General features: G+C 36.3%; 1 protein-coding gene across 5 annotated transcripts in view; it reads left to right on the plus strand.

Annotated features, from left to right (window-relative positions):
- sorcs1 (sortilin-related VPS10 domain containing receptor 1) overlaps nucleotides 1–13,449 on the plus strand; it is a 240,968-nt gene that overhangs the window by 179,469 nt on the left and 48,050 nt on the right. For all 5 annotated transcript variants that reach the window (XR_013207788.1, XM_077246243.1, XM_077246245.1 and 2 more), the window contains 5 exons: nucleotides 2,144–2,217; nucleotides 6,431–6,495; nucleotides 7,714–7,832; nucleotides 9,104–9,193; nucleotides 11,036–11,215. Coding sequence is in view for 4 of the 5 variants with exons in the window: in XM_077246243.1 (XP_077102358.1) it covers nucleotides 2,144–2,217; nucleotides 6,431–6,495; nucleotides 7,714–7,832; nucleotides 9,104–9,193; nucleotides 11,036–11,215 (528 nt within the window). In the remaining variant the exon portion in view is untranslated. The remainder of the gene's footprint in view (nucleotides 1–2,143; nucleotides 2,218–6,430; nucleotides 6,496–7,713; nucleotides 7,833–9,103; nucleotides 9,194–11,035; nucleotides 11,216–13,449) is intronic.

A 13,449-nucleotide genomic window follows, 5' to 3' on the forward strand; every position in this document is an offset into this window, starting at 1 on the left:
AACATTGACTTCAACCTTGAAGGATGGCCACTGCAAATGAATTACAATTAAATGAACACAATCAAAAAGAATTATCAGCCAATTGAAGGCTAATAGTTGATTGTTTGCACAATGCGCATGATTAGCCACGGTTAAAAGCTGCAAAAGCAAACAGCACAAAAAGAAAACACAATCACGAATTAAACCCTATCAAAATCTATGCCACAAATAAATGCTTTATTTATTAGTGTTTACAGAGTTATACCACAGTGTCATTGGCAAAGTTCCTGAGGTTTATTTTATTATAAAAGTAAACACAAGAGAGGAAACTAGCTAAAATGAAAAGTTCAGTAGCCTTCATTGGTGAACATATTTCCCTGAAAAAAAACCCAGCTTATAACAGACTAAAACATATCAATTATATACAAGATTGGCCTACAATATTAGGCTGGGAGACCATTTTGAACCAGCTAAGACCAGTTAAGGCTAGTTCAAGCTGTTGTTTTCTCTTCATTTCTGTCTGTTTTGGTTTAGTTTGATCCCGTTTGTCTATGTCTAAATTTGACCGAGCTCCATCCACCCACAGTCAGGTTGTTATATTGGATACAAGATTGTGATATCACAGTTCCCAAAAATATGCTGCTTTGTGCAAGGCAGGTAAAGTTTCACACCTCGGGAAAACTTTGCTCAACACTTTAACAAATGGCACGTATCATTCCAAAGTGCTGTAAGTACCAGTGTGACATATTTGAATTTGCCACTTATATAATATGATTTTTCCCTTAAAGCACATTGCACATAAATAGAATGTTTCTTACTGAGAAAAATATATATGTGAGTATTGTATGCCTCATTTAGTTAATTTCAGATCTTCGTGTTTGTTCTCTTGCTGATTGCTTGTTTTCTAGTGTAATTATACCAATTGTAAAAATTATTTAAAAAAATATTTTATTTTATTCTGTATTTTATTGGAAAACCATTTGTAATTTCACTTGCTCAGTTTGGAACACCTAGTTAGCTGTCTACATAGGCAGTATTTTAAGACATCTGTGGCACGTTCCTGTTTCGAATTCTGAAAAACTTAATTATGCTGCCTTCTAAGATATCTTGTTTTGGATCAATTTTAAGGCAGCATTACATCCTACTTGGAGAAGACAATTCCATAATGCATTGCAACAATCTGTGAAAATAAAATGTAAGAGGAACGCAGATTATGAATACACTTTCGTTCAAAATTTTGGGTTCGTAAGATTTTGTGTTTTTTATGCTCATCAAGACTACATTTATTCAATCAAAAATACTGTAAAAATATTATCATTGTGAAATGTTATTATAATTTAAAAGAAAAATTCCCTATTTGAATATATTTTAAAATGTAGTTTATTCCCGTCATGTCACATTTTCAGCATCACTAGAGTCTTCAGTGCCAAATGATCCTTTAGAAATGATCATTCTAACATGCTGATTTGGTGCACAAAATTAATTTCTAATTATTATTATTATAAATGTTCAATATATATCTATCTATCAATATCAATATCAATATATATATATATTATTATTTTTTTTTGAAACCATGACACTTTTTCCTAAGATTATTTGTTGATTAGAAAGTTCAAAAGAACATCACTGATTTGACATATTTTACAATTTATATTTTAACAGTTTAGCAATTTAAATGTCTTCTTAACTATCACTTTTGAGCATTTTAATGCATCTCTGCTGAATAAAAGGATTAATTTCTTTAAAAAAAAATAAATGAATAAAATACTGACCCCAGAGTTTTGATAAGAAGTGTATACTGATAGTATCTCATTCAAGAAAAAAATAATTGATACAAATATTTTCAAACAAAATGTGTGTGTATTATGTATTTCTATGCATATTGGATTCTCATGCCATTAGCTTAGCAACATGCTCATGTAAAAATCGATAGATATCAGCATGGAAATCACACTTCCATTTTGTGTAGTGCGTGGAGGAGCTAGGTTTCATAATAGTGATAATGTGGACTTAGAAGACAGCTGCCTGTAGGCATACGGTTGTTGAACAGAGCTAATGATATGAATAAAGATTAAACTGAACCTACCTTTAATATTCTACAATCAGAAGTGTCAGAAATGTTCATACACATACCTTTGCTAACACATTATTTGGTCCTCAGCTCTACAGCTCTGTTGAGTTTGGCCGTCGATGGCAGCTTGTTCACGAGCGGGTGGCGCCCAATCGATTCTACTGGTAAGCTCTCTGTGTGATTCCTTCAGCTGCATGTGGAACATCAATCATTTGAACTCCTGCATTCTGTGGCTGATAAAAGAATAAACCAAAGAACACGGATTGTTGTTCAACCTTGATGTGATCTTCCCCACTGTGTTTCATTTCGAGGTTTACGTTCAAACTTTAGAAGTTCTGAATGTTGTCATTAGACCTTGTTACTGAGTCGGATTCTGCATTTGTAATGTTGCAAATGATTTAGTCATTAAGAAAGCTTATTCAACTTGATCAGAATGGCTAATAGATGTCTAGACTGTGATGATTAAAGAGACCGATTGAGAAATAAATTCTAAATGTGATTCGATTTTGTGTTTATCTCTGGTCTCAAGTGGACAAGCTGGAATGAACTGAAAAGGGGGCATGGATCAATTGTTTATTTTTTTTCTTTCAGACAAGTTTATTTAATATTATAAATATAATCTCCACTAAATCTTGTGTACAGGGACAAAAAAGTGAAACATAAATAGATAAATTAATTAATTTAATTAAATAATGTACAAAGGAATCAGATTCCAAAATAAAGTCATATCAAATATTTTCACTGCACCTGGCATTCGCATTGATTAGAGAATAAGTTAACAAATTTTCATCTATTGAATTAATTTGGTAGAGATTTGAAACTTGCAGAGTTGACAAAATAACCATATTTTCATTAAACACATGTATTAAATACCGTAGCCAGTTAAAAAAAAAAAAAACTTTTGCTAAACTATTGATTGAGACCAACAAGACATAATTTTTCTTTTTGGTGTGTGTGTGTGTGTGTGTCTGTCTTTCTCTGTGTGTGTGTGTGTGTGCGTGTGTGCGTGTGTGTGCGTGTGTGTGCGTGTGTGTGCGTGCGTGTGCGCGTGTGTGCGCGTGTGTGTGTGTGTGTGTGTGTGCGCGTGTGTGTGTGTGTGTGTGCGCGTGTGTGTGTGCGCATTTTGGGGACAAATTTGGTCCAAAAACCTTCTTTTAGCGACGTCCTTATGGTGTAAAAAATATGGTATAAAAAATAAAGACCAAAGACCACTTTTATTTATTTTTTTAAATGTAAAAATGCAGAAAGTTTTGTGTGATTGTTAGGTTTGGGGGTAAGGTTATTGTAAGGGGAGAGAATATACAGTTTGTACAGTATAAAAAATATTACATCTATGGAATGTCTCCATCTAGATAGCCAAGAAAATGTGTGTGTGTGTGTGTGCATAAATAAATAAATAAATAAATGCTACATTTTTGATAAGAAACAAAGAAGATTATTTCCTGACCCCAACCCCCCTCCACACAAACACACACACACACACACAACAAACACACAACAAAACTAAAGCAGGTAAAGCGAGCAATAGGAATCAGTAACTAATAGTGTGTTAACTGTACAAATCACAAATACAATTTTATGGTAACGCTTTCTTTTACAGTCCTGTTCCCCATGTGCATACTATGAACTTATTATAGTAATTACAATAATTGGGTAATAACTAGGCACTAACCTTGAACCTACCGCTAATCCTAACCTTAACCCATGTACTTACATTATATTACCCAATACTTTCTTAGGTAAGTACACTGTAAGTACACGTAAGTTAACGCTCTATAAAATAAAGCATTATTACCCTGTACTTTCTAAGGTAAGTACACTGTAAGTACACGTAAGTTAACGCTCTGTAAAATAAAGCATTATTACCCTGTACTTTCTTAGGTAAGTACACTGTAAGTACACGTAAGTTAACGTACTGTAAAAGGAAGCGTTACCCAATTTATACTCTCAACTGACTGGTCAGTTTTTCATTGATCATGTCTGTCTTTTACCTGCCATGTGCCATCCAAATTCAGATCTAGTCATTAAGCAGCAGGGTTTTGTTTTTTGAGGACATATTTGTTTCGAATTTTTGTATAAGCTCAGTCAAAGTGGGACAGAGCGAAGACATCAGAGAGTCAGCCTGCAGTACCGTTATTTTTAGTCTGGTAATGATCTACCCTCACAAGTTCCCCTCAATGAACTCTCACATATAGAGTCTTATTATCTGAAGTGAGATGAGACGCATAACCCTTACAAATGGGTAGCTATTGACTATGTGAAATTAGATCGTCCCTTTTGATGAGAGACACCACCATGGTCACAGCCAGAATATGAGATGATTGAAGGAATGGAGCTTTGAATGGATGAAATCTACTTTTGTATTTGTCAGCGCTTCAAAAGGAACTTGGATCCGATGCGGCTTAATGCCCGCATAGATTTAGAGTCTTGGTGGAATTGAACAGGTCAGGAAATCCTTTACTTTCACCTTCACTATTGATCTCAAATCGAAGCCTAGCAGTTCCTTGTAGTAGATATTTGAAAATGAACCATTCTTTTAGTAAGCAAGGTTGTAAGGTAATTAAATATAACTGAAGGTACCTGAACAATCTGGGATGAGAATCACGTAAGACAAAATGCTGATATACAATTCTAAATAAGCACTATAACAAGCCTGATTTAAATATAAAGGTGTTTGCATTGAAAGGAACGGCCTTTTTAGAGGACCGCATTTAGGTTCTGGAAGTAAACATCCCATTCATTTTCTCCGTAGGGGGACTGATTTTGAACGATAACTCCTAGACCTTTAAAGACAGACCTACTGTGAGCCGATGTTGTTAAACAATGGTATATGCTTTTGTTGAAGACATCCGCACACATTATTTCAACATTTTATAAATAACCATGCTCAACAGGGGAATTCCTGCTGAAAACTACATTAACCATGATTCTGCAGAGAAATCTCCACCAATTATAGAATCGCGGCAAATAAATTGCATCGAATTGAACAGTTTAGCACCGACCCACTCCTATGAAGCACTGTGAATGACATAGAGTCAGTTTCACTTTGGTCTCAAAGTACTTAATATTTGTATGCATAAAATGGATCATTTGTTTTATTCAGTTGTCTGTCACAGTGCTACATGGGATTATAGTTTTTTTCCCTCATGATAGTGAAGTACACAGTCTTGTAAATTTTGCCTTTATCGTCCCATTTTCCAGTTATTTTTTGCTGTTGTTATTCACCTCGTAGTTGGTTGTTTGGTTCATTGCTTGTAGCTCTTTTACAAAGACATTTTAAAAATCTCTATTGGAAAAATGAATGGAAACAAAAACCAATACATTCTGAACCAAGGTCGCTGGAAAATGAACGGGCACTGAAGGAATATTCCATTCTGATTGGTCCATCGCGCCATCTTGGAACCTGAAATTTACATGCTTACGGTCATCATTTCACCACGGACTTATTTTCATGTGACGGCAGCTTGAAACTTAGTTATGGATTGCGTTCAGAGGAGTTCAGTTCGAATTGTTTGTACATTGCAATGGACTATTTATTTTGTTAGTGGAAACTGTAACATAATATTCAATTAAGATAATTAAATCATTTAAGCTCCAATCAATATTTCATGTCTGTGCATCCATCCATCCATCCATCCATCCGAGTAGCTGCACAATAAATGGGATCTGTATAGTATGCTCACTTTATTTGTCATTTTTGCAAATAAACCCATTCAGAGAGAACCTCCACTCTGCATCTTAATAGATTGCCGATCAAACGTGAAAAATGCGGGTTTTGAGCTGAAATTCTGTGAGCAAACGCAACATAACTTTTTTTGTGAATTTGCTGCTCTGTCTTTAAAATATTAAGGGTGATCCCAGTACATGTCAAGGGATGCTGTATTTGTGAAAGTGTCAATAAGTGTCATGATAAAGTCTTGAGCTAGTCTGCTTCTACCTTTGTAGCTTTCTCACTGGAGCAGATCTCTCTGATTTTTCAGTCTCGAATAAATATTTCATGCAACAATGATTTTTTTCAACACTAAAAAGAGGAGGAGAGAGATGTGCGCTGCCCGTGGGTGTTCTTGGGAAGCAAATGAGAAGGGCTTACTTTTAATGATGTCGGGATATGCTTCTTGCTTCTGTCAGAGAGCACAGAAAGATGGAGATGGAAATGGGAGCTTAACAGGACAGGGTGTTCTGATGGTACTTTCCCACCTTAACCCATATTGCTCCTATGGGAGAGGAACACAGATCTTTTAGCCAACACAAAAAAAATCCAATGCCCTTATTTTGACCCATCTGTTGTTGTATGGAAACAAAACGGATTTTCTTTCTTCTTCTTTTTTCAAAGCCCATTTAACAAAACTCTGTTTTTATTTCCTTTGGGCTCTCTAGGTCTAAACTGGGGCTTGATAAAGAGCCAGGCCTGATTCACCTTGAGACCAGCATCTCAGAAACCCGTAAGTCTGATGTGCTTTGATTATATTTCAAGAAGCTATAATTCAAACACAGCACAAGGCAACACTTAAGGGGTTCAAAGGCTACAAGTCAAAATGCAAAATGGACAATTCTTCACCAGCAAATCTATCTGTCGGGATCTGTCATCCGTAATAAACATACTGCACAAATTGAGTTTGTCTTTTGTCTGCTGAACCTATATTCCTGTCGAAAGACGGACAGAACGAGTAGTTACGTTTGTCAGTTCTACTGGATATGATCCCTTAAAATACAGACAGTCAAGTTGTGTGAGGTTGTTTAGATAGTTTGAGGTTAACTCTTTTCCCGCCAGCAACAAAAAAAGTTGCCAGCCACCATTTTCACAACGTTTCCATGGCACTGCGAATCTTTTTTTGTATGAATATCTGAACATGCAATATATCAAAAGAAAGAACAGCCTCTGCTTTTAAACAAAATACAATTTTTAATCTAGCTTAATGCATTCTTTTTATCAACACTTGAATGTGGGTAAGTTTCATAATTTTTCTTTTTTTTTTTTTTTGAGCAAAAAGCTGAGAACCTCGTCCTGGGTCGACATTTTTCTTGGTAACATCAGGCAGTTTTGATTTATATGCTGTTTAATGTGATGAATGTGTTATTTCACATTCTGTATGCTTGTGCTTACATATGCGATCGCTTGTTTCTGCTTTTTCTTCGCCTGTGTTTTGATCAGGTAGATTCAGTACTCTTTCAGGAGATGTGTCATAGCGCCTCCTGTCGTATAACAGTGAAAACACGGAAAGCTAGAAAAAAGTTGAGGAAGTGTTATCTCATAATTGAACGAAATTTCTGTCAATGGCAGGGAAAGAGTTAATATACAAGGCCAATTATATTTTCATGTCTTGGTAACATTTAAATGTGTTGACAGTAACCAAACCATAAGGTGATATATTGAGAAACATAAAAAAAAAAAAAAGACAAGCAATTTTACTCAGAAATTGCTTGTAAATGTCACAATTGCTTGGAAACAAATGGCATGTTTAACTACATTTTTTTTTTAAACTGAAGAATTTTGAAGACTAATTTGTAAAAAAAATAATAATATAAATAAATAAACGAGTGTCACATTTAGATCTTGCGCTTTCAATTCAGAGTAACATCCTGTCATAGTGTCCTATCATCTGGTTTATGGCAAGAAAGAAACACACCTTCATGTCTTTCTGCCATTTGTCCTGTTGCAGAGGCTCTGTATGTCACATGCAAACTTCAGAACTGCACAGATGCCAACAAGGGCAAACCTTTTCCGGGATACATTGACCCCAACTCCCTGGTGGTCCAAGATGAGTATGTGTTTGTCCAGGTGAGTAATTTATAGAGTGGACTAGTACCTTTGACTAGTACTGTATAATGGAATGAAGCTTAATGCATGCTGTGTGTGTGGCGTAATGTATGGAAGCTTGTTTCCTCCACAGAATAAAAAAATAAAATAGGTACTTGTGACATTTTATCTCACAATTCTGACTTTTTTTTCCGCAATTGCAAGTTTATTTGTGTCAATTCAGACTTTATAACTAGTAATTATGAGTTTACAGTATACCTCACAATTCTGAAAAAAAGGTCAGAATTGCTAGTTATATACACTGTAAAATATTATATGATCAATACCTCATGACAACATGTTTTTACATTGCTTTAACTCATCAAAAATAAGTGAACCTTTTTTATGTAATACAAGATTCAACTAATTTAAGTCAGTTTCATGATTTTTATGTTGTAATAACTTAAACATCCAAATTGAAGGCAGCAACTTTTTTTACGGTGTACTCGCAATTGAAAGAAGTAACAACTGCATTGTAAGATATGAACTTGCAATTGAGAGATATATACTCAGAATCGTGAAAGTCAGAATTTTGATATATAAATTAATTAATTGTAACTTTTTTCTAGCAATTGTGAGTTATAAAGTCCGAATTGTGAGACACGAACTCTCAATTGAGAGAGAAAAGGTCAGAATTGTGAAAAAAAGAGACATTGATATTGCATTGATATTTTCAATATTTTTGCATTTCCTACAGTTATACTTATTCAATTATTCAACAATGTTTACCTATATCCTTACATTTTAATTTAAGCATGAACGTGATATTTTCAAGCAAAGTTCTCTTTTATTTTAGTCAGCTACCTTCATTACCTTTAGTTATACATTTGCACTTTTCCAAATGATTTCATGAGACTTTTTTTTTTTGGTGCTTGATTGACAGTCCTTCACTGCTATCTGGACGAATGCAATGTTGATGCATAACATTTTAACTGCCTTTAAATGTTTCGGTTTTAAGCACTTAATCTCAATAGCGCTTAATCGTAATACCAGGTGTAAACATGGTTTATGGTCATTGGGGAACATTGAAGCAAAAATAGAAACTAATCCTCCAAAAAACAGTGTCATGCATTTGGCACAGTTTCAAGTCATATAATCATGTAATTAGATCAAATCATCTTATGATTGAACTGTGGTAAACATATCGCCGATAGCCAGCCCTAATATGCGTCCAATATCCGGTGGCACTCGAAATGTTACTTCTTTCTAACCTGTCCTTGCCCTGTCTGTTTGTGATCCCTCCATTACCCAAGGTGTCAACCGGTGGTCGGCCAATCTACTATGTGTCATCCAGGCGAGATGTGTTTACACCTATGAAGCTTCCCAAATACACCCTTCCAAAGGTAGGGTAACTCATTCACACTTGCTCGACACGAAGTCGGAATCTGCCACACCGTGACAGAGTAAACAAACATTGCTATTTCAGACCCAGATCATCATGTCCCTCGATGTTAGCCTTTGAAGCTTCAAACCTTTACAAAATGTGATTTTTTTTTTTTCCTGGCATCTGGCAGGCTTTTACTTCTGAGCGAGTGAATTCAGGGACGCAGATGCTACTGCGGTCCCTCGCCTCTCAGGATGTTGTGTTATTATTCAAAGCTTAAAATCTGCTGCGCTCACATGACAATTAAACATGTTTTATTCAATCAAGCTCTCGGCGCTCCTTAAAGCATACACCCAGCAACCCTCGCGCGGTCTGGGGTAGATGAAATTCGCAAACTGCCAGCATGTGGTTTTGTTGCATTTGCCCAACTGACAAGCTCAATTTAAGGCTAATAAGAATATTTGCCGTATGCCGGAGCTTTGAGCAAAACAAAGCAGGTGAGTGTTGGGTCTGATACTGATTATTAATCGGATTCAGCTCAGTGGGGTGAAACCACCAATGCACTCCAGCTGTCCCCTGCCATCCCGGCAATAACATTCATATTCAATCTAACTTGATTAGAGGCAAAAATCACATTAAAGGTTAAAGTCATCCTCCTTTGATGAATGTAAATAAGAAAGGTAAAGGTGTTTTGATGTTTTGAACATTAAAAGGAACTTTGGAGGCCTACTTTTCCTTTCTGAAGAAGAAAAGAGAGTTGCTCAGTCATGGATTTCATTGGGAAACAGTGAATAAAATGCAACTGAAGTTTATTGACTTAAATTTTTAGCAATAAACATAGCGATATCAGCTAGATAGAAAAGAAAAATTACTACACAACAGCAATTACATTACCATATATGTATATGTACAGTATATATATACCATTTAGTTCAGTTGGACAATGGACAATAGAATTAGAATTTATTTTGGTCTGGTTATTTTCATGGCATCAGTTAATTGAATCTGTGATATATGTTTCTGACACATCTGAAAGTATAATAAAATATTGATTAAAAAAAAAAGATTTCACTTATAACTTGACGAGAGTAAAGATAAACGACTGACAAGACGATGGCGGAGGATTTGGTGCACAACAGATCCTGAGCATCAGTTGAAACAACAAAGGCACTCAAGAAATCCAGACCTGCACACCAAATCACAAATGTATGGAATGCCAAACAGGCCATATTTCGCCATTAACCAAACGCTTGGTGTCCAGAAAATGTCGGGTCAAAATTTGATGTTCTGTAGTACAAGCGTGAATTACGGCATTTTCACCACAGAACCTGCAGTAATATCTGCATTTTAGATATGTTAGGCTATCCATACAAATGTTAATGTCTCAGAAACATGTTAATGTTGTGATTTTTAATTAATTGGTAATACTTTATAAATTGTCATAGTTGAAGGAGGTAATTAATGAGGCTAATCTCATTCAGTAATTATTGATTACCTAATCAGGATCTTAGTCATAAATTTGCTATTGCTTACTGATTAGTTAAGCTTGTTTTCATATTGGTTGATAGTAGTAGCTGAAGTATCGATGTAGTCATTTGTACTGCATTACTTCCTGACCATTATTCTAAAGTGTTACCCAAATTACTATACAAAACTGAAGTCTTGCTGTTAAACTGGTCTGAATGTGATCCACTACCTAGTGCATACTTTATAACCTTTTGTAAAACATTCCATATCAGATGTATTGACTTTTTTTATGGACATATATTTAAATATTTGAATAACAGCAGAGGCCAAACATTCTTTTGTCCAATAAATCACTGAGACCTGTCTTATGAAATGTCTTTTCCTTTTTCCCCAGGATCTGCATGTGATCAGTACAGATGAGAACCGGGTCGTGGCAGCGGTTCAAGAGTGGAACCAGAATGACACTTACAACCTGTATGTGTCAGAGTCCGGAGGCATTTACTACACACTCGCTTTGGAGAATGTCATGAGCAGTATGGGACCAGAGGGAAATGTCATGATAGATCTATATGAGGTACCTCTCTAAAACAGAACTGTGTCATTTAGTTGGTTTCCACACTGCACAGATGTATGCTGATTCAAAATCACTGCTTCATGTTCGAATTTCCCTGGATATTAAAAGCACGAATATATTGGATACACTAATTAATGCTAATTGATTGTAGTGCTAATTGATTTAATAGCAGTGCTAATTAATTAAGGCATTGATTACACAATTGTCAGTGGATTATCTAATCAAGGAGCAGTTAGGAACCTTGAAATAAAGCATATGCTGTCTATATGGATCTAAATGTATAGGTGAAATCAAATGATGTGTCAATTTCATTATAATATACACTCACCTAAAGGATTATTAGGAACACCTGTTCAATTTCTCATTAATGCAATTATCGAATCATCTAATTACATGGCAGTTGCTTCAATGCATTTAGGGGTGTGGTCCTGGTCAAGACAATCTCCTGAACTCCAAACTGAATGTCAGAATGGGAAAGAAAGGTGATTTAAGCAATTTTGAGCGTGGCATGGTTGTTGGTGCCAGACAGGCCGGTCTGAGTATTTCACAATCTGCTCAGTTACTGGGATTTTCACGCACAACCATTTCTAGGGTTTACAAAGAATGGTGTAAAAAGGGAAAAACATCCAGTATGCGGCAGTCCTGTGGGTCGAAAATGCCTTGTTGATGCTAGAGGTCAGAGGAGAATGGGCCGACTGATTCAAGCTGATAGAGGAACAACTTTGACTGAAATAACCGCTTGTTATTACCGAGGTATGCAGCAAAGCATTTGTGAAGCCACAACACGCACAACCTTGTGCCGGATGGGCTACAACAGCAGAAGACCCCACCGGGTACCATTCATCACCACTACAAATAGGAAAAAGAGGTTACAATTTGCAAGAGCTCACCAAAATTGGACATTTGAAGACTGGAAAAATGTTGCCTGGTCTGATGAGTCTCGATTTCTAGAGTCAGAATTTGGCGTAAACAGAATGAGAACATGGATCCATCATGCCTTATACCACTGTGCAGGCTGGGGGTGGTGGTGTAATGGTGTGGGGGATGTTTTCTTGGCACACTTTAGGCCCCTTAGTGCTAATTGGGCATAGTTTAAATGCCACGGCCTACCTGAGCATTGTTTCTGACCATGCCCATCCCTTTATGGCCACCATGTACCCATCCTCTGATGGCTACTTCCAACAGGATAATGCACCATGTCACAAAGCTCGAATCATTTCAAATTGGTTTCTTGAACATGACAATGAGTTCACTGTACTAAAATGGCCCCCACAGTCACCAGATCTCAACCCAATAGAGCATCTTTGGGATGTGGTGGAACGGGAGCTTCGTGCCCTGGATGTGCATCCCATAGATCTCCATCAACTGCAAGATCCTATCCTATCAATATCGGCCAACATTTCTAAAGAATGCTTTCAGCACCTTGTTGAATCAATGCCACGTAGAATTAAGGCAGTTCTGAAGCCGAAAGGGGGTCAAACACAGTATTAGTATTGTGTTCCTAATAATCCTTTAGGTGAGTGTGTATATATATATATATATATATTACTGAATGAATATATCACAAATACCAAAGAACATACTTGAAATCTGAATATTTGCTGTTGGTATTAAAATATATTTCTAAGAATCCCATTTTACTCAGATTTCAAACCACATTTGGGTTTGTATTTATTTTATTTGTAATTATTAAATATGTTTTGACTACAAACAACAAATCCAAATCCAATGTCCAATTCCTGATCTACTCTTGGTTGACTTATTTTTCTTCAAAAGTCCTCAGTGTCTTTGCAAATACTTGTATGCTACATGATATCTTGCAGTTTGAGAGCATGTAGGGCTTTGAAGTGTTCTTAGTTCACAAGTTTTTTATAGTACTGCAATTGGGTCTGATAGGAGTGAAGCCATTGATTAGGGTTTGGGTGTAGACCACTCGTCTCTTTGAAGAATACGCCATCAGGTCTCTATTCATGCACCTCTAGATGGAACGGCGCTTTGCAACAGAGGCCAGCAGGTGTCAAGCTATCTCCAGATCAAATAATTAAACTGTTGATGATAGCAACCCCCATAAAATCACATTTGGCCTTCGGATAGGCTGAAGAGTCCGGTGACTTGATTGAGGTCGCCACCTCCATGTAACATATGCTAAAATCTCAGCCGTCGGCAAGATTGAAATATTCGTCAATTATTGAATAGCGAGTGTCCTCCCAGTCCCATCCTGGGCTGCCTCTCCT

The sequence above is a fragment of the Siphateles boraxobius genome, unplaced genomic scaffold, assembly GCF_051911475.1.
Source record: "Siphateles boraxobius isolate OS27281-9 unplaced genomic scaffold, OSU_SipBor_1 29, whole genome shotgun sequence".
Taxonomy (NCBI): Eukaryota; Metazoa; Chordata; class Actinopteri; order Cypriniformes; family Leuciscidae; genus Siphateles; species Siphateles boraxobius.